General features: G+C 38.3%; 1 protein-coding gene across 2 annotated transcripts; it reads right to left on the reverse strand.

The window, feature by feature from the left end:
• Positions 1 to 367: 367 nt before the first annotated feature.
• Positions 368 to 20,621, reverse strand: LOC114412308 (transcriptional elongation regulator MINIYO-like). Of its 2 annotated transcripts, none has more exons than XM_028376146.1 (10): positions 20,293 to 20,621; positions 18,242 to 19,286; positions 7,250 to 7,344; positions 6,910 to 7,097; positions 5,365 to 5,470; positions 5,020 to 5,277; positions 4,701 to 4,886; positions 2,327 to 4,606; positions 1,255 to 1,464; positions 368 to 826 (listed from the first exon to the last, which is right to left on the reverse strand). In XM_028376146.1, exons 1-10 carry the CDS (start codon positions 20,515 to 20,517, stop codon positions 632 to 634), a joined length of 4,788 nt encoding a protein of 1,595 aa, XP_028231947.1. In that variant the 5' UTR covers positions 20,518 to 20,621; the 3' UTR covers positions 368 to 631. The 2 variants fall into 2 exon arrangements, with proteins under 2 accessions (XP_028231947.1, XP_028231938.1); XM_028376137.1 differs by having other exon boundaries at positions 5,020 to 5,280; positions 20,293 to 20,620.
• Positions 20,622 to 22,401: the final 1,780 nt, after the last annotated feature.

The following is a 22,401-nucleotide window of genomic DNA, read 5'->3' on the forward strand; positions in this document are numbered from 1 at the left end:
CACCAATAAAACAAAATTCTCTTAAAAGTGCCGAGATTATGGCTAAAAAGGTTGAAAAGAATTGTGGGGCCATTAAAAAAAATTAAAAGGACAATTAGCCTTTTTAGCATTGTGTAAATACATATCTTTATAATATACATTTTTCTTTCTCTTTTACTTCTCTACTCTCAGTTCTCCTATACTTCTTTCTATTACAGTTCTCTCTACTTAAAATCTTCCATCATTCAAACAAAACATAAAAGAATAGTACTCAAAATCCACCTCAGTTTGAGGTAGATTTGAATGGAAGAGAAAAATGAAAAGATAAAAGAAAAGAGAGAAAGAGAAGCGACAAATATAATAAAGGAAGTGATAGAAAAGGACTAAATAGAAAGAAAATGGAGTGAAACAGTGTATTTTATAATAACCCGACTAAAATACTTGTATTCCTTCATTATGTACATTGCATGCCTTAGGACTCGATTAAAAAATCAGCAGACTCCATTCTAACAAAAAATATCAATATCAGTGGCCATGTATGCTCCAATTAATGCATTTGAGACCCCATTGCAAAAATCTATATATAAACCTTAGTTGTACTCATCGTATATCTCGAATATATTTACAAGCATTCGATATATTAGTTACCTCACTATGAACTCTTTTCTACAGCAGCCTTTAACTTCTCTACTACTATCAAAAGAGAGGAATTTCCCTCACAAGCCTCAACCAATACTTTTAATCTGGACTCTAACCAATTCCTTTCAGAAAGTACACCACCATTCAGCTCCTCTCCCATGACAGATGGTGGCGGCTTGTTATGGTGAATGAGGTTCAGTAACATACCCTGCAACAAGGGTTCCATTAGTAATGTCTGGCTACACCAACATTATGGCTATATAATCGTAAATACAGACGCAACAATGCAAATTAAATTAGGATGAAAAAGATAGGACAAAATCTTATACTTCTTCCATGGCCTCAAATTCTTGGTAATAAAAATACTGCAACTAGGATTTACCTAAACAGTGATGTCTCACTGCACACTCTTAAAATTTTATTAGGTAGGCCAAAGTCCTAGCTGATACATTCCAAACAACGTGATGACAGAACAAGCACACACGTGCACAGCACACATTCACATATAACATTTGATTTCCATAATCAGATGGGATAAAACTAATTGGAGAATGAATGGCAGCACAAGCTCTGAATGGTGATTTGCTTAAACTACCATTTGTCCATCAGGATAAAAGCTTTTAAGACTTTGGTTACCTCGTGTTGCTGTTTCCCAGCATAATCTCGCAACAGAGACCTAGCAAGTCTGTTTCGCAGCAATAACTTATCCATGGGACAGGCATGAAATATAAAGGAGGAAAGATGATGGACAACAAGAGTATATGCAACTGATCCTCGAATTGCAGCCCTGTCAAGGGCATCAGAAACCCACGACTTCGTATAAGCCTCCAAAATGGCTTCATTATCCTGCAGAGATACAGTACACCATTAATGTTGATAGATATATGGTGTATTCTGAGCCAATGACTAGTATGCATTGCTGGTGCAACCACACAGGTGGCAAGTGCACCCCTCCACAGATAATACAGTAGTAAACAATTATCACCTACCCATTTCCAATTGTTGCTATTCACAGAAGTTATAGATATTAACAAAAAATGGAAAATAAAAAAATTTAGATAAGGAAACTTGATGAACAACAATCCTCATTCCTCACGGTAACTTACACAACAAAGCCATCGTGATAGTTTCTAACTTCAAAGTATCAAAGATACAACCTTACATTTCTTCCCTACTAAAGACAAGCTTTAAAAACATGTCATTGTAAAAAATATGTGCATGTTTGGTGCTAAGTGACCCTATCTGTTATATTGCTGGAAGTATAAGATCCTTCACTATATCCAAAATTCCAATTAGGAACTTCACTTTATTATGCATCATATAAAAAATAAAAGGACCCAGTATCAGTATGGCTTATTTTGGTATTTCCTGTGCTCTCAAAAGCTTCCTCAAAATTCATGACAGATGCTACAATACAACCAATAAATGTCAAAGGTATTGTAAATTTTGTAACACAGTTAAACTCTGCAACATTAGCTGTACTTTGTAGCATACGCTTTTCTGTTTTTAAGCGCATTTTAAACAACCACTTTTTGAAAATTTACAAAATTATAATAAAATATAAAATATAAGTGACATTTATATATTCAACCCAATATCATCAACATAGAAAGGAAAAAAGTATCAAAAGAACAAGTACTCAATCAATATCCTCTGCAAATAATGCTCCAGAGTAAAATAGCTGGTAGTTAATGATTATTTTTTTTACCTCAGCAGGTTCAAGGTATCCTTCAGCACCAGAAAAGCATTTTTCTAAAGGTGGCAAAAGCTCAAGAACACGAGCATTGGACAGTGTATTCCAGGCAGCAAGTCGAATGGAAGTTTCAACATAACGGTGTAGATAAAGTGAAACTTGCCGGCCAAAAATAACATCACCATAAGAAACAGCAGAAAACTGCTCCACAAGTTCTTCAAGAAAAGTTGAGTAACTTTCATGAATCTCAGTTTGGAACCTCAGAAACTCAAGATGCTTTTTATCATTTGAAATAACTTCTTTACTTTGGTTTAACCTTGCCTTATCAAGAAGCTCACCATAAAGATCCTGCAAAGCTTCAAAAGTAACCCTGCTCCGATCTTGTTCAAGTATCTCCATTCCAACAAGGAAATTGACAGATAAGGAATGTAACTTCCATGTCAATGATACTTGTTCAACAGGAGAAGGAATGTCAGTGCCATGAAAAATGGACATTGCTTCAACACCTAAAACAAAGAAAAGTCCACATTTGGCAACTTCAATCAGATAAGATGGATCATGTAGTACATCATCAACTTTTTTAGTACCAGCCCGCTTGCTATGGAAAATTGTTGAGATTGGACTAAGGTAAAAGTGAACTGGAAGTGGTAGTTTCTGGTGAGCCCATTCTATCATTAAAGAATTACAGCACGGACTTGTCATGGAAGACATGTCTGAATCCTCATATATGGTTTCCAAACAAGCACCAACCTTTGGAGAGGTCTTAATGCCAGAGGAACTACTGCCATCCACAGATTTAGACTTCACCTTTACAGACAACCATCTGCTCCTGAAATGAGATGATAACATTCTTCTTAAGTGCATGTAATCCTCTTCTTCATGTTGCCAGCCAAAAGTTCTACCCCTTCTATTGAAGAGAAAATTATGTATGCAGAGATCAAGGTTCTTCAAAACAGAGACATGGAACAAGAGATCCAATGCCTTTTCTACAACAACCTTTTCTCTAGGTCCTGCAGTTAAACACAATCCCAAGCCAGCATTCACCCTTTGGATAATGAAGGTTGTTTCTTCAGTCACAACACCTTTAGACGCATTTTCAAAAATTTCCAGCAAAGAGACGAGAAATTTTGCATCTATTTGTGCCAATAAAAATGTTGCTGACCAAAATCCTCCACTTGGGGCACCCCATCCAATTCCTGCCCCTGGAACTGGTCCTCCTCTGCCAAATGACTCAATGGACTGTATGTGGTGCCACCCTGAAGAAACTGAAAACATGAAAGCATCAAGCATATACCTTAACTCAACCAAACACCCATTAACAATGCCGTCCTCAAGCACTTTTCCTTCTTTTGAGAGACTTTGTTCTTGGCGTGGGAGACTACAGATGCCAGCTTTGGCAGACAGTATCAGATTATCAATTGTAGTAATAATCTTGACCATTCCATTTAGACAACAGGTGGAAGCTAAAGACATTTCAATATCATCCTTCTGCCTCAAATAAACTAGTTCCTTCATAAAAGATTCACCTTCAGAATCTCTTCCAAATTTTGCCCCAAAGGATGCAGAAAAGCCCAAAAACCAATATTTGATCAACTCAAGTCCAATCTTAGGTACAAATTCTGGAAGCCATGGCACATGCCCTTCAGTTTCAAAAGAGCTGATAGTATCCCCCCATGTCATTCTTTCAAGCACTCTGAAAAGCATGCGAGTCACAGCAGCATACACCCACAACAAAGGAGTTGCAGAAAGATCTCGGAAAGGAAAGTCACATCTTCCTTCTTTCTGTCCCTCAAAGAACTTGGATACTTCTGGATCACTTCTGCTTGCTATCCACTTTATGGCTAAGTCAACCATTGGACCAACATAATTCCAAGACCATACCTCGGTGTCACCAGCAGACTCTGGAAGTTGGTTGTTTAGACACTGCTTTGAAAATAGATTAGGAAGCCTTCCAGCCAAAGACTCCAGAACAAGGTATGCCTCCCTAGAGATGGAAGTAGATTCATCCAAAACATCGTTTTCAACAAGTTTTTCAAATGAAGGTGGATTCAACCAAAAACACAAGGCAGGGAACATTTCCAAGAAGTAAGACACACAATATCCATATTGAATGCAGACCCTCCAGAAACGCATTTGTTCAACAATCAGAGCAGATGTGAGTTTACATTTTTCCTTCCCTAGCCTTAGCCAGTGGTCAACGGAGGAAGGACTTTGATATAAATTCCAAGTCATAGCCTGAAAATACCCTTTCTTTATAAACTCTAAACAAGTTTTCTGGTCTAACCGAGCAAACACCTTTTCCAAAATCAAATGAAACATTAGGAATGATTCTCTGGCTGCTGATGTAGAAATCACTTCCTATAAAATAAAATGGAAAATTACCACTCACCTTCAAGAGTTTTACAGATTTAGTCATAGAAGATCGAAGTTCAAAATTGTCAGCAGTAAATCTATTCACAATTGTCTGAACAAGTCTTTCACATTTCAGTACAGCATTAGCACATGTAGGTGAATGCCTCGCTATAGCAATCAGTATAGAAATGATACATTCTTCTAAAGCTGTTGTAGGATCTTTCTGCAACCATTAGAGAATAATGAATTTGACAAGGAAGTTCAAACATCATAAAACAAAAATATCCTTAATCTTTGTAGATAGAGTCTCATGACATCAAATGTTTCAGCATGATCAATGATTAATTATGTTTTACCTCCAAAAGATAACGAAGCCTAGGAAGGATTCCCATGCGAACTAGACCTACAGTAAAATCTTGCGCAGCAACCACTATATCGTCTTGAATAGTATGTTTTCCTTCAGTCTCATTATCCATTGAATCATCGCTGAAAGGAAGAATATTAGAAGGTTTGGCACTGTACTTCCAGAAACCCCCTTGAAGGAATCCATCATTAATATCTGGTCTGCTCCTAAAAACTGGAGCCGTGCAAATATCCATGTCACAAGTTGCTATCTTCTGGAATTAAAATAAAAAATCAGATGAATCTAATTTTAAACATAATAATATTGTCAAATTAAAAGATAATAAAAATCCAGTTACCTCTGACATATCACAGTAGTTCTCATTTGCATCATAACTCAATACAGATTGAACAACTTTTGTGCAGGCCAGAACTACAGAATTGTGGTTATCATCAAGACATATCCTACAAAATTAGAGCACAACTGCCGTCAAAAGATGCCCATATAATGAGGAAAAAAATAAATTTATGATAATACAATGAGAAAAAGGATTATGTACTGACAGTGTAAAAAGTTTTACAGTTATCCAATCACAACCCACAATGAATGGTAAGTTTTTTGACTTATAAAATAATTATTTTAAAGTAATTCAAACATTGATTTGTTATTGGATGACAGTGTCAAACTTTTTTACACTACCAATGCATGGGCATTAAACTCTAATACAATTTGAAAGAATTAAAGTATTCATCAGTATATTTATCATAAGCAACTCAAAATACCACATGGATTACAACATAATAATACCATCTATAGGCAAAATTCAAACATATTGACAAGATATATAGCCATCTATTTGGGATGACATTTATTTGCATTTAGTAATTTATAATTCATAATAAAAAATCTTTATAGCCTCACCAACACTCCATATTATTAAATACAAGAGGACAGAAGGTGTGAGTCAAGTATGCAATCTAGATTCCCACTCTTCCAATTGAATTTTAGAAACAGTTATGCAGGAAGTAAAATTCCCTAAGGGTCCAAGGGCCAACCAGCATCCATTTTAACATATGATGATCATCACAGTTTTAGGATGAAGACCACAAAAAAAGGGCACAGATTAGAAAAAGCCAGTATACACAAGAGCTCATCCCAAAGCATAATAATCAACAAAGCTTATATAAGCAAAGAATATATTAAGATAGAAGAGAAAGATACAAATATAAGAGGATAAGAATCCTCAAGGACTAAGGACACAGCGACCAAAAATTAAAAGAAAAAAAAAAACACAGAAACAAAGATGAGCACCCGTTTAGAGAACAAGGCAGCAAGTGATGGGGTCAAATCACAGATGATGGGATCACTTCGGAACCAGGTTCATATTATGGGGATTTAAATAAATAAAGAGAATAGGAGAGAATTTTATCTTCATTGGTGTGTAATGATATTTTACAAAAGACAAAGCACTAACCCTCATCCTTAAGACAAGGTTCCAAATCCTAAATTCCTAATAATTAAAAAATCATCAAAAATAATTAAATATGGAAACCACTCTCGAGATTAACTAAGATACTCTAAAGTATTCTAAGGCATAATAATATTATAAAACATTTTACCACAAATAAGGCTGGCTTCTAGGGTGCAAGACATGTAAATACTCAGTAATGGAACCAGATATATGTCACACGCCAGATGGAAGTGATATTAAAATTACACACATAAAACCTAGCTGGAATTTTACTTACATCCAAACCAATCAACTTGTATGCTTAATGATTAACAGCAATATAAACAACATTATTCATTTTCTTAAAAGAGGAAAAAGAAAACCATGCATCTTCACTCAGTTATAGCAGGTAGTTTATAATACCAACAGCTTGGACCAAAAAGCAAACTTTACCTAAGTGACAACACAAGCTCAGGTTCTGGGCCCAGTGCAAAAGCCCAAACAGCTTCCCAGTCAACTGATTTGTCAACTTTGTTCTCATTTTTTGTCATATACCCTGTTCTGTCTTTGCAAATATAGTGTAATGCCTTATCAAGCACAGACGAAAGGAGATGCAATGCAAGGGCTCTTTGTCCAGGAATCTAAAAAAAAAAATATTTGGCAGATGCTGTGTTACTAAAGGAGAAATACTATAAATTTTATTTATTTTATATTCATAATTGTAAATCCATGCAAACTGTTCCAGGTCCAGGCATCCAACTGAAATATACATCAGTTACAACAAATAACATACCACACTTCTAGTGAGTGCCACTGCTTCTTTAATTGTATAACCGGAAGCACCAGGATCTCCCTCGGTCCGTAGATAGTCTCGTTCATTGACATTGTCTGTATCATGACAGAATTGTCACATAAAGAAAATTCAAACTTTATATTTAAACCTCCATCCTATTTCCAAAATAAACAGGATATCAATGAATAGAGTAATATACAACAAATGCTAAGATTTGATGGATATCAGTGCTAACAATAATCAGGATGATATCCATGAATATTCATTATTCAAATCTTTATTTGCACCTCCATTCTGTTTTATGCAAATGCTAACATCAAATATTCTGAATATAGAACAGTAGCCATCTAATCAAGTCTATGAAACTGGAAACATTTAGAAGCAAAGGAAACCATACCAAAATTTCAGGCCAGACATGAAACAGAACAATATTGTAATTTGTGGCACAATGCAGGGGGGCAGGGGGCATAATCTACTCAGTGCTCTCAGACAGGCCATGATTTAGCAACACCATCCTTATTAGTGTATAAGTAAGTTTTACTTCATGATTAGTTAGGACAGCTGTTAGTATAGCTGTCAATTCTGTTATTCTGTTAGTGCAGTAACTAAGGTTAGTTAACTGCCTTAGTTAGGTTAATTGTAACCACAGCTGCTTTCTCTATAAATAGAGAAACATAAACCCCTGTTTTTCCTTCTCTTTTCTCTCTCAAAATCTATGATGGTATCAAAGCTTGAGATCCATCAATGGCGGCAAATCAAAATTCCACTTCTGCTACTCCTACTTTTCATCTGATTTCTCAGAAGTTAGATGATTCTAACTTCTTGCTATGGAGGCAACAAGTTGAACCTGTGATCAAGTCCCATAAACTCCAGCGTTTTGTGATGAATCCTCAGATTCCAATGCGCTTTCTCACAGAGGCAGATTGTGAAGCTGGAAATGAAAATCCAGCATATTCTGATTGGGAACAACAAGATCAAATCCTTCTGTTGTGGCTTCAATCGACTCTTTCGTTTCAATCCTATCTCGAATAATTGAATGTGTTCATTCCTATCAAGTTTGGGAACAGATCCATGAGTATTTTCAAGAGCAAACACGTGTGAAAGCTAGGATACTTTGAGCAGAGCTCAGAACTACATTGCTTGAGCAGAAAACGATGCATAAATTTTTTCTGCACATCAAATGTATAGTCGTTGCGCTTAAGCTAGCTCATGGAGTGAGAGTTGTCCCTCACTTATATACTCTATCTTGGCTTTATTTTTAGCCGATGTGGGACTAGAGTTTTTTCAAATTAAATGCGTAGTAGATGCGCTTGGATCATGAGGAGATCCTATTCTTCCGCGTGAACACCTCGATGTGATACTTGAAGGCCGACCGGAGGAGTACAGTCCAATGATCTCAGTGATCAAAAGTAATTTTGAGCCACTTCCGATTGGAGAAGTAGAGATGCTACTGCTGGTGCATGAGGCACGTATGAAAAAGTTTCAGAAACGCTTGGTGGATTCACCTTTGATCAATGTTGCTCAAGGTTACAATTCCTCTTCGAACTCTTATAGTTCCTCTTCGAATAACTTCATTTCGCAAAATCGGTCCAATTATTCTGGAAATCGCGGTGGAGGTCACCGTGGTGGTGGCAGAGATCGTGGTGGTCGTTATGCAAACTTTCAGTGCCAAGTTTGCTATAAATTTGGTCACACAGCAGCAATGTATCATTACCGCTATGATTCTGAGTATCTTTCAAGGCAATTCGTCGAACACCTTTGGTTCAGAACAGAATCAGGGAACTAATTCCAACAAAGACTCCCAACCTAGTGCAATGCTAGTCAACTCTGAAAATCAGAATCCCAACTCTACCACATGGATACCTGATTTTGGCGCATCCTTCCATGTGATTGGAGAGTCTCATAACATACAGTAGCTTGGTCCATTTGAGGGTCCAAACCAAATATGCATTGGTAATAGCCAAGGCAATCCTGCCTAGGGTAGCTTTGCTATTCTTAGCCGATCCCAAGCCCGGATAAAAGGAGAGGGTTGTGTTAGGCTTTCGACAGCCAACGTTAAACTTTGTCGAATCTCTATGACATGGATCAATTACGTAATAATGTGAATGCTAGGTCGTTGTCCGGAAGCAACGCGCTGTATGGCTCGAGTACAGTGTCAAAAGAGCAAGGGCCGCTGCATCGCCGCCCGGATGTAGTGAAAAGTAAGCAAGGGTTCCCACATTTTCGTGAACGGGTGTGGGTAAAGAAGCTAGTTCATGACAGGAGGATTCGCTTTGGTACATGGAATATAGGCACACTTACTGGAAAATCTATGGAAATAGTGGATGTTATGGTGAGGAGGAAGATCAATTTTATGTGCCTACAAGAAACTAAGTGGACAGGTGAAAAAGCGAAAGAATTAGACAACTCGGGATTTAAGCTGTGGTATACGGGAAAAATCAGATCAAGAAATGGGGTAGGGATTATTGTGGACAAGGAGTGGAAGAAGGATGTCGTGGATGTAAGAAGAGTAGGAGATCGTATCATAGTCTTAAAATTGGTAGTGGGACAGGACACCTTTAATGTTATTAGTGGGTACGCACCTCAGGTTGGGTTAGCAGAACACTTTAAGGTAAAATTTTGGGAGGATCTAGAAGGGGTACTTCAGGATATACCCCAAGGAGAGAAAGTTTTCCTAGGAGGGGATCTCAATGGACATGTAGGTAGCGTGGCTAGAGGTTTTGAGGGGGTGCATGGGGGTTTTGGCCTAGGGGAGATGAATGGGGAGGGTAAATCCATCTTGGAGTTTTCGGAGGCTTTGGATCTTTCTATAGCCAATACATGGTTTAAGAAAAGAGAGGAACATCTTATCACTTACAAAAGTGGAGGGACATGTTCTCAGATAGATTTCTTCCTTATCAGGAAGTCTGATAGGAAGTATTGCTTGAACTGTAAAGTTATCCCGGGAGAGAGCTTGACTACCCAACATAGAGTTTTGGTTATGGATGTAAGAATTAGAGATAGGGCAAAGAGAAGAAGTCCTCTGGTAGCACCAAGGATCAAATGGTGGCACTTGAAGGGTGAGAAACAAGGAATCTTCCAACAAAAGATATGGGAGGGTTGGTGTGGACAATCACAAGGAAGTGCAAATGATATGTGGAACAAGATGTCCCAAGAGATTATTAAAGTGGCTAAAGAGACGTTGGGTGAATCTAGAGGTTTTGGACCTAGGGGTAAAGAATCGTGGTGGTGGAATGAAAATGTTCAGAGCAAAGTTAGAGTAAAAAAGGAGTGTTTCAAGGAGTGGTCTAGGTGTAGAAATTCTGAAACTTGGGATAAGTATAAGATAGCTAGAAATGAAACCAAAAAGGCGGTGAGTGAGGCAAGAGCCCAAGCTTTTGACGGACTATACCAAGCTCTAGGAACCAGGGACGGAGAAAGATCTATATATAGGCTTGCTAAGGGTAGAGAGAGGAAGACTAGAGATTTGGATCAAGTAAAGTGTGTTAAGGATGAAGAAGGCAAAGTCTTAGTGCATGAAAAAGATATCAAGGAAAGGTGGAAGGCGTATTTCCACAACTTATTTAATGATGGATATGGATATGACTCTAGCAGTCTAGACACAAGAGAAGAGGACCGGAACTATAAGTACTATCGTCGGATTCAGAAACAGGAAGTAAAGGAAGCGTTGAAAAGAATGAGTAATGGTAAGGCGGTGGGGCCAGACAACATACCTATTGAAGTGTGGAAAACTCTTGGAGATAGAGGTCTTGAGTGGCTCACCGAACTCTTTAACGAAATTATGAGGTCAAAACGCATGCCGGAGGAATGGAGGAGAAGCACGTTAGTGCCAATCTATAAGAACAAGGGGGATATACAAAATTGTGCAAATTATAGGGGAATCAAGCTCATGAGTCATACCATGAAATTATGGGAAAGAGTGATCGAAAGGAGACTCAAGTTACTGAGAATCAATTTGGTTTCATGCCGGGAAGGTCGACCATGGAAGAGATTTATTTATTACGGCGGGTGATGGAGCTATATCGCATGGCCCAACAAGACTTGCACTTGATTTTTATTGACTTGGAGAAAGCATATGATAGAGTGCCTAGAGAGATTTTGTGGAAAGCTCTAGAGAAGAAAGGGGTTAGGGTTGCATATATTCGAGCTATCCAAGATATGTATGATAGGGTATCGACTAGTGTTAGGACACAGGGTGGAGAGTCAGACGATTTTCCCATCACAATTGGTTTACATCAAGGGTCAACCCTTAGCCCCTACCTTTTTACCTTAATTCTGGATGTCCTCACGGAACAAATCCAAGAGATAGTGCCGAGATGCATGCTTTTTGCAGATGACATAGTCCTCCTTGGAGAGTCGAGGGAGGAGTTGAATGAGAGGTTGGAAACTTAGAGACGAGCTCTAGAAACACATGGCTTTCGCCTAAGCAGAAGCAAATCGGAGTATATGGAATGTAAGTTCAACAAAAGAAGGAGGGTTTCTAACTCAGAGGTGAAAATAGGAGACCATATTATCCCTCAAGTCACACGGTTTAAATATCTTGGGTCTGTAATACAGGATGATGGGGAAATTGAAGGGGATGTGAATCATCGCATTCAAGCAGGATGGATGAAATGGAGAAAAGCATCGGGGGTGTTATGTGATGCAAAGGTACCGATCAAGCTAAAGGGAAAGTTTTATCGGACTGCGGTAAGACCGGCGATTTTGTACGGAACAGAATGTTGGGCGGTAAAGAGTCAACATGAGAATAAAGTAGGTGTAGCGGAGATGAGGATGTTGCGGTGGATGTGTGGTAAGACTCGACAGGATAAAATTAGAAACGAAGCTATTAGAGAGAGGGTTGGAGTAGCACCTATTGTAGAGAAGATGGTGGAAAATAGACTTAGGTGGTTTGGGCATGTAAAGAGAAGACCGGTAGACTCTGTAGTGAGGAGAGTAGACCAGATGGAGAGAAGACAAACAATTCGAGGCAGAGGAAGACCCAAAAAGACTATAAGAGAGGTTATCAAAAAGGATCTCGAAATTAATGGTTTGGATAGAAGTATGGTACTTGATAGAACATTATGGCGGAAGTTGATCCATGTAGCCGACCCCACCTAGTGGGATAAGGCGTTGTTGTTGTTGTTGTTGTAATAGCCAAGGCCTTGCTATTAACTCTTCTGGTTCCACTAAATTTTTTCTCCTATTAACCCTAGAGCCTCTATCATTGAAACAGTTATTGCATGTGCCTGCTATCACTAAAAACTTGATTAGTGTCAGCAAATTTACTAAGGATAACAATGTTTTCTTTGAGTTTTATCCTAACCATTGTGCTGTGAAATCACAGGGAACCAATAAAGTCCTACTTCAAGGTTCACTGGATCCTGATGGTCTCTATGTGTTTCCACATCTTGTACTCAGATTCTACTTCAGGCAACCTGCTTACTTTCAAATTCCAGTGTTGATTCTGTTGTTAATCCTGTTTCTAGTAGTTCTAATGCACAAATTTCTGATTCCATTGTAAATCCAGTTTCTCATGCTATGTCTGATGCCAAAACAGCACCTAGTACTAGCTCTCAAACTATATGGCACCTTAGATTGGGCCATCCTAATGCTAATGTACTAAAGCTTGTGCTTAATCATTGTAATATACCCATGGTTAATAAAACTATGTTTGAACTCTATGCAGCTTGTTGTGTTGGTAAGTCACATATCCCAAACTGTATATTCTGCTCCCCTTGAGCTCATATACAGTGATTTGTGGGAACTCTCTCATGTTTCATCTTCAAATGACTTCTCTTACTATATAAGCTTTGTTGATGCCTACTAGGTTCACTTGGATCTATTTTCTTAAAAATAAATCAGAAACTTTTCCTATTTTTCAGCAGTTTAAAACCATGGCTGAACTTCAATTTGATACTAAAATAAAGAGTGTTCATACAGATTGGGGAGGTTCATTTTTCAAACTCATGGAATTATTCATAAACTGATTTGCCCTCACACACACCAACAAAATGCTGTTGTGGAGAGAAAACACAGGCATATAGTTGAGTTAGGTCTCACCCTACTCAAACAAGCTTCTCTCCCTTTAAAATTTTGGGATTTTGCCTTCCAAACTGCAGTTTATTTGATAAACTGACTTCCCACTGCCTCTCTCAAGTTTCAAGTTCCTTACCCTGTTTTGTTCAATAAGTCACCTGATTACACCTTTTTGAGGAACTTTGGATGCTCTTGCTATCCTTTTCTTAGACCCTATAACAAACACAAGCTTGAGTTTAGGTCCCATGAATGTTTATTTCTTGGCTATTCCACTTCTCACAAAGGCTACAAGTGTCTCTCACCTAATGGAAAACTGTATGTTTCCAAAGATGTTGTCTTTAATGAGCTTAAATATCCTTACAATGATGTTTTTCCATCCTTATCCAACTCTGTCACTCCATCTAAGAGTAACTTTTTACCAACTGCTCATATTCCCATTGTTTCACCTTCTCCTAATGAACCCAGTCTTCCCTCTCAAACTGCTGAAACTAATCCTCCTTCTATAAATGCTGACCCTCCTATTCCCCTAAATGCTGAATCCACCAATTCCCAAAATGTCACACTATCTTCTCCCTTTTTGAATGCTGAACCAACTTCTGTAAATGATGAACACTCTAACACTGTTTCTGACTTTAAACAGAGATTCAAGTGAACTGTCTAATACTTCTTTTTCTAATTCTCACACTGTCAATCCCCCCTCTTCTAGTCCTATTCTTCATCCACAAAATGTCCATCCTATGCAAACCAGATCCAAGTCTAGAGTTCATCAACCTAGGCTGCATCCTTCACTATTTTTGGCACATTGTGAACCTAAGACAGTTAAACAGGCCCTTGCAAACCCTCAATGGTTTGCTTCTATGAAACAAGAATATAAGGCTCTTCTTAATAATAAAACATGGGATCTTGTTCCTCTTCCTAAAGATAGACAAGTTGTGGGTTGTAAGTGGGTCTTCAGAATTAAGGAGAATGCTGATGGGTCAATTAACAGGTTCAAGGCTTTGTTAGTGGCTAAAGGGTTTCATCAAGTTGCTGGTTGTGACTTTAACGAAACCTTTTTTCCTGTGATAAAACCTGTAACAATTAGGTTGATTATCACTCTTGCTCTCACTAATAAATGGGATTTGTTCCAGCTAGATGTCAACAATGCCTTTTTAAATGGCTATCTTGAAGAGAATATCTGCATGCAGCAGCCACAAGGCTTTGAAAGTTAAGATAAAACCCTGGTTTGTAAGCTAAATAAAGCTTTGTATGGCCTTAAACAGGCCCCAAGACAGTGGTTTGATAGATTAAAAGGGACTCTTTGGGTTTGCAGCGAGCAAGTGTGACCCTTCTTTGTTTGTTTACAAAGACAAAGGACATATCATCTACATTCTTGTTTATGTAGATGATATTATTATTACTGGTACCTCTAATGTTCTGGTTCAGCAACTCACCACCAAGCTTCATTCTGATTTTTCTCTTAAACAATTGGGGAAGCTTGACTATTTTCTTGGTATAGAAATCAAGTTTGTGGCTGATGGGTCTATTCTACTGACTTAAAGCAAATATATCAGAGATTTGCTTCAGAAAACCAAAATGGTAGAAGCACAATCTATTTCTTCCCCTATAACTGCTAATTGCAAGTTAACCAGAGCTGGCTTGGATTTCTATAATGACCTAACTCTCTACAGATCAGTTGTTGGTGCTCTCCAAAACACAACCATTACAAGGCCTGAGTTGAGCTATGCTGTGAACAAGGTCTGTCAGTTTATGGCTAATCCTATGGACTCTCACCGGACAGCTGTTAAACGCATTCTAAGGTACCTAAAAGGTTCTATTCATCATGGTCTGCATCTCAAGGCTGCTCCTTCCTCTCAGCCTTTCACTATTAAAGCCTTGTGTGATGCTGATTGGGCCCCGGATCCAGATGATAGGAGGCCTACCTCTGGTGCAGTGATTTATTTGGGTCCTAATTTGGTCTCTTGGCGGTCCAAGAAACAACAAATTTTGGCTAGGTCTTCTACTGAAGCTGAATACAAGAGCTTGGCTCAAGCCACTGCTGAAGTTACATGGATTCAAAATCTTTTAACAGAGTTGTCTGTTACTTTTCATACACCAGAGATTTACTGTGACAACCGAAGTGCAGTGGCTTTCATTCATAATCCAGTTCTTCATTTCCGGACTAAGCACATGGAGATTGATATCTTTTTTGTCAGGGAGAAAGTCTTGGCTAAGGAGCTCAAAGTGTATCATATTCCTGCTATAGATCAATGGGCTGATTCCCTCACTAAGCCTCTCTCACCCACTCGGTTTCTTTTTCTGAGGTCCAAACTCAATGTAGTTGAGTCTCTTTCTGATTCTCAACCCCATTGAGTTTGAGGGGGGTATTAGTGTATAAGTTTTACTTCATGATTAGTTAGGACAGCTGTTAGTACAGCGGTCAATTCTGTTATTCTATTAGTGCAGTAACTAACTAAGGTTAGTTAACTGCCTTAGTTAGGTTAATTGTAACCACAGCGGCTTTTTCTATAAATAGAGAAACATAAGCCCCTTTAACTAACTTTCCATTCTGTATCAATAACAGAACTTCTGTTTTTCCCTCTCTCTCAAAATCTATGATTCCTGTATTTGTATTTACCAGCAATATATTGCCTACAAGATACACATAGAAATGCTAACATGTTTGATAAAGATTAAATTTGTATAAATAATCGCCAATTTTTTAAAATCTCTCCTAGAAACAGAAAAAATGTGATTATTTCTCCAAATAAGTTGAACCAAACACCAAGTGTTTTTGGTTCATGTTATTAGAGTAGTAGAAAGGGAGGTGCAGTATTCAACTGCACACTCACTTAACTGTGACAGTCACCAAGTTAGTTCTTAGTTAGTTAAGTGTCAGAGTTAGTTAAGAGTTTGTTAGAAGGTTAGTTAGTAATAACCAACTGCTCTAGAACTCTATATATACTTCTCTTTGTAACAGAAATCAGTTGCCCAATCATAATAACATTTCCTGATTCTAAAAGTTCTTTCTCTTTTTCTCTTTATCTCATCTTCTTCAGTTCTGTTAAGAACTCTTTTATGGTATTAGAGCTTGGTGACGATCATCAATGGTGACACAACAGAATGCATTGTTTTCTGCTTCTTCATTTCCGAATTCAATTTCTCACAAGCTTGATGATTCAACTTTTCTTCTCTAGGGACAACAAGTCGAACCAGTTATCAAGTCCCATCAACTTCAGCGATTCGTCGTAAATCCCCAGATTCCACTCCGCTTCCTCTCTAAAGATGATCGTCACGCTGGCATTGAGAATCCAGCTTATGAAACTTGGGAGCAACAGGATCAAGTGCTCCTCACATGGCTTCAATCGACTCTCTCTACGTTGATTTTATCACGAGTTCTAGGATGCACCCACTCCTATGAGGTTTGGGAATGCATTCACGATTATTTCCACAAGCAAACAATAGCCACAGCTAGTCAACTTCGCACTCAACTTTGTGCTATGACACTTGCAGGCAACTCAATACGTGAATTTCTGTCACAGATTCGAGCAATTTCTGATTCTCTAGCTTCTGTTGGAAGCCGGATTATGCTTCAAGAGCATATTGATTCTATTCTTGAAGGTCTTTCGCCGGATTATCATCCGATTATTGCAATCATTGAAAGCAAATTTGAACCCCAGCCTATTGATCAAGTTGAGGCGTTTTTATTGGCTCATGAATCACACTTCAATAAGTTCAAGCAGTCTTCCTCTGGTTCGCCCTCAATCGCTCAGGTGTCAAACAAACAGGATCCAGAAAGCTTCTCCAATTTTCGAGGCGGTTCTAGCCATGAAGGTAGCTATAGTGGTGGTTTTAACCACAATGGTGGTCGTCAAGGTGGTGCCAGTAGTGGTGCTGGTGGCAGCAGTGGCCGTGGTCATGGTGCCGGTCACTACGCTAATTTCCAATGTCAGGTGTGTTATAAGTATGGGTACACTGCGTTCATTTGCCATTTTCACTTTGATGGGAATTATCAACCAAATTCCTCTTTAGTCCTTCATTTTCTTTTTTTGATCAGCAAAATTAAAATTATATTATAAATAATTCAGTACAAGGAGTACTGATGAGTGTACAGATCTTGAGCCAGATAAACAGAAATATGGTATCCTAATACAAGCTATATCTCAAGAATTAGGAGAACCTATATCTGACAGAATGCTTAGCTCACAACTACCCTCTTTAGTCCTTCATGATCCTACCTCACAGAATTATAGGCCTCAGAATCAGTACAATGGTGTTTCTGGTCAGAGAAATTCTAACCCTAATTCTGGGCAATATTATGGTGATTCTCGTCCCTAAAATGTTATTATACTGCACCTCCCTTTCTACTACTCTAATACATGTGCATTTAGAAGGGCAGTCTACCAAAAAAAGATCATTGATTGCTGGGAACATAAAATCATATAATGTATAATATTGAATACAAATCACAATCTATAAACAACGGTAGATGTTTCATGAAGAAAAGTATTCAAACATTAACAATGCAAACTATCACTAGCTGAGCTGAGCTGAGCTTTGATTTACTACATACCCCAAAAAGATAAAATTTAGAGGAGCATATATCTACATTAAGAAGACATACTATCACTAGCCAAGCATCTACATATGCAAAACACTAAATACAGAAGAACCCATATATTGTTAGGATTCATCGAGCAGAGAGAGAGCATTGAGATATTCAGACAGTGATTACTGATAAAATGTTTATTCATTGATTGAAAATAGAAGAGGTACGTCTGAGATCTATAGAGATAACCTAGCTGAAATTAATCTGTCAGTTACAACTGACACCAATAGCAGAATTCTTAGCTGGCATACATTAGTTAACTGCAGAATCCAGAATGGTACAAGGAGATACTCTAATAATACACACATGCTAGGATCATACAATGCATCATCTTGATATTAGAACCAAAAGATAGAAAAGAAACATAAGAAGATAGAAACACATACCATAGACTGATACACGTTCAGAATCAACAACATCCCCAGCCAAGGAAAATCGTAGCTCCCTAACAGCCTCAACTCTATTGCTCCAAGCATTCCATGCGCTACTACTAGCGGTGGTTGAAGTCTTTGTGCTAATTTTCTCATCATCTAGCTTTTCTTTGGATGGCGGCGCAATCACTGTTTGAGTGATGCCATCCTCTGTGTGCAGATGTTTTGCATCCTGAGGACTCTGAACATGTCCATTCACAGAGTCTGAGCCAGTACCCACTTCAGATTTTAGTTTCTTCAATTTATCCTGCCCCCTCTTCTGTAGTGCTTTTAGTAATGCAGGGCTCATCTTCTCCATTATCTCAGCCTGGGCTTCTGCAATCTCCTCAGCTGACATTTGCTGGATCTGAGCTCGATTCTCAGCATCAATTTCACTCTCAAGAGACACAGACTCTTTTTCACTTCTAATACTATTGGAACTAGGACAAGACCGCATGCTTGAAGTCAAGTCAGTTTGCCCTGGCCTTTGCAAATCTAGGGATCCAAAATTGTAATCAGCCATCCTATCAGAGGAAATTTGGTCCAATCCAGGCACAGATTCATTTTGTCCCTTGTCATCAAAAATTCTGGTGTATTTAACTTTTGCCTGGTGATTTACCTTATTTGATGTATCTACTTCCATAGTCGTAGTTGAATTGATAAACCCACCATCTGAGTTATCTAACAGTGGTTTAGTATCCACTTTCATCGGAGAAATGACATTATCATCTGAAGATGAGGTTTTCTTGTATGTACTCTTACTGCCCTTTTTGTTCTTTTTCCCTGTAGTTTGGCTAAAGCTTGACACATCTTCCTCTGTTTCCTTCCCCATGGAAGAACTATCATCCCGAGTGATCTCTTTCCATTTTCTAAAATCCAAACCCTTTTTCCTCCTCCTTTGTACCGGCATGGCAAAGGCTGAAACTTTTTCAAACTCCTGGAAATTTTTATCTTCTTCATCCTCAACATTATCATCACCCTCACCATCATCATTCCCTTTACTGCTCAGTGGACGCCAATGCTGTAAAATCACCAGAACCTAACTATCAGTCCACAAAGCTTACTACCCATTACACAAACTACATTCACAATAAACCAAAATGAGTCAATGTAAGCAGACATACTTTTATCTTATGCAGTCAACCCCACCACACGCAAAAACAAAGTATAACTTTGTGTATATCTCCCATTAATTTTTTTTATTTTTTTAAATGCAAAACGAATTTGTTAGATGCTGAAATGTAAAAGAGTACAAGATGTACCCATCCACTAAAAAATCAGATACAAGCAGCAGGAAGGTTCCTGCATAAATCTACATGGCTGCACTAATAATTTAAAACATACAAAACAGAACAGCATCAACCTATTATTTCCACTACTTTTTACCTCCATGACATGTCAGTTAATAAAAACCTCATGACAATTTAACCGCTCCAACACAGATGGTCTCTACACAAACCACCGATGCCAATGAATATCATGCACCAAGTCCTGTTGGCAATATGCTTATAATATCCCGCAACAACTTTGACTTCACAAACCTGCATCTCGTTGAACTGTTGCCACCATGATACCAATGAAGTACTGCATTAAAAGTGACAGAACCCATATTCCAACATACAATTAACCACCAAAATATCCCATGCCCACCACATATTTGAGAGAACTCCTGGTCGAACCTTCTCGTTATATTCAAACCACTCTCACTTATTTATACTGAGCAATTATTCCTTGCCATCCCCCTACATTCCTTCTCCATCAAATGCCATACCAACCCAGCCCTCTATCACTCTATGCATACTGTTTCCCATTAATTAACACTCACTAAATCTTAATTCAGAATTTTCCAACATATCCTCCTCAGCTAAACTCCCTATACGCCTAGAAAACATTAAAATTCTTTTCTTTTCTTTCTTTTCACACATTACTCGTAGCAATACATCTTAATTTCATTTAAGTTGAAGCATAATACAACACAACACAAGACTATTGCTTTACACTGAAAAGGGTAGTTACAGGGAACTTACAGGGCCATGTGAACGATGGCGCGCAACGGGGAAAGGAAGAACAGTGGGCTTGGGGAAAAAATGGAAGGGTGTTGTTGTGGGGTTGTTGTTGTGTGAATCAGAGATACCCTTTTCCACGATGGAACCAACCAAGTGAAAGGAATCGTTTTGGTTTATTTGGAGGGAGCTCGTGTTCACCACCTTCTTCTTGGGTTGCTCTCCTCCTTTGCCCTTTTGATTCTCCATTGTACAACACACTGGACCAATGCAACACAAGAAGAAGCGAAACAGAACAGAAAAAGTCAGAGAGGGAAGAAAAAGAGTGAAACTTTGGAGGGCAATATTTTGGGCATGGGTTGCTTGCCGGGAGATTTTCTTCCTGCACCAGCAATGTTCTTCATACATCCAGCGGTGAGAGAAAAAAACCGAAAATACCCTTCACTTAACCTACACATTCACCTTCTCCCCTTTCACACCATTCACGCTAGAGTTTCACCCTCTCCCCCTTCGCATCATGTTGTGTTCATAGATTCTCCTCTTCTCTTCATGGATCCCTTCACCTCATCAATCCATCCTTCATCAATTTGTCTCCCATCATCCTCGCGGCCGCCATCGTCCCACTCTCACAACAATGGCCATCGTCCCGCTCTCGCGGCAAACCGTCATAAGTTTTTTTCATCGTATTCTACCTATACGGATTGAAAATCCGTAATGCCTATACAATCCGTATGAACTATACGGATTGTCAATCCATATGGACTATACTGATTGTCAATCTGTATAGCCCAATAATCAAAATCTATTAGAAAGGATATGCTTCTCTATTATGTGTAAATCATATTTCACTTTCACTCACATTTTTTTAAGTGTTTTTTTTTTTTGAAATCTTGATTATAAATATTCTTTTGCTTGCCTACTTTTTTATGAAATAGTATTTTTTATAGTTACTAAATGACATTAATTGATATTAATGTGTAAATTTTTAGATTATGGTTAGAACGAGAGGATTGCGTTGGGGTTTAGGCAGAGCTTTAGGTAGAGAGGTTAGTGGTGATGAGGAAGAAGCCCCTTAGCGTCGACGACCGACAGCATTGGCACGTAGACAACGGGTAGCTGCAGCTGTTACCGAGGATATTTAGCATGTGGATGATGCTATTGACGAGGCTCATGAGGAGCCTCACAATCAAGTTACAAAGAATGTAGATGCTTATTCATAGGATTTTCCAGGCAAGCCCCAAGATACATCAGTGTTGATATCATGTGTTGATCATGTGGCAATAAAAGTGTGGGCAAGAGAGATAGTTATTTCTTTAATTATAACATATTTAAATTTTATTTGTGATTTTAATTTACCTAATTAATTATAATTATTTACAGAAACATACTGAGTTGAAGTTGGCATCTCATGGGAGGAAGGTCGAGAAATTAGGAAGGTCTATACCTCAAATTGAAGGTTTAGTGGTTGATACAAGCTTAAGTTCTTTTTTCACACAAGGAAACTAGCAGTTTCCATCTGCCCATAGGAGAGATGCGTATAACCCTCGATGATGTGGCATCGTTATTACATCTACTCATTATAGGTGCCTTCCATACCTATGTTGCAATAGATGCAGACCAGGCTGTGGAGTTGTTAGTTGAGTTGCTTGGAGTGACTACACAAGAAGCAATAGATGAGACAGAGCAATGTAGAAGGGCATATGTTCGTCTTGTCTGGCTATGAGACATTTACCGTGCCAAATGTCACGCAAGGCAATGGACACTAGCAGTTAGAGCATATTTGTTGCATCTTGTAGGTTGCATACTATTTGCTAACAAGAGTTCCACATATACCATTTGTAGTATTCTTGAACGCATTTCATGACCTTAATCAATATGGAGGGTTTTCATGGGGAGCGGTTGTACTAGTACTTATGTATGAGAATTTGAATTATGTGTCTCTGCACAAGGCTAAATATCTTGTAGGATATATCACTCTCTTTTAGGTAATTATATTGATTTTTATCATTGTTATTTGTTTTTAACTTTATATGTATTATTAACGTTTTCTTATTCATTTTTTTAAAATATGTGTAGTCTTGGATCTACGAGCATTTCCAAAGTATTGGGAATACGATTGCTAATGAGGACTAC

This window comes from Glycine soja, chromosome 1 (assembly GCF_004193775.1).
Source record: "Glycine soja cultivar W05 chromosome 1, ASM419377v2, whole genome shotgun sequence".
Classification (NCBI taxonomy): Eukaryota; Viridiplantae; Streptophyta; class Magnoliopsida; order Fabales; family Fabaceae; genus Glycine; species Glycine soja.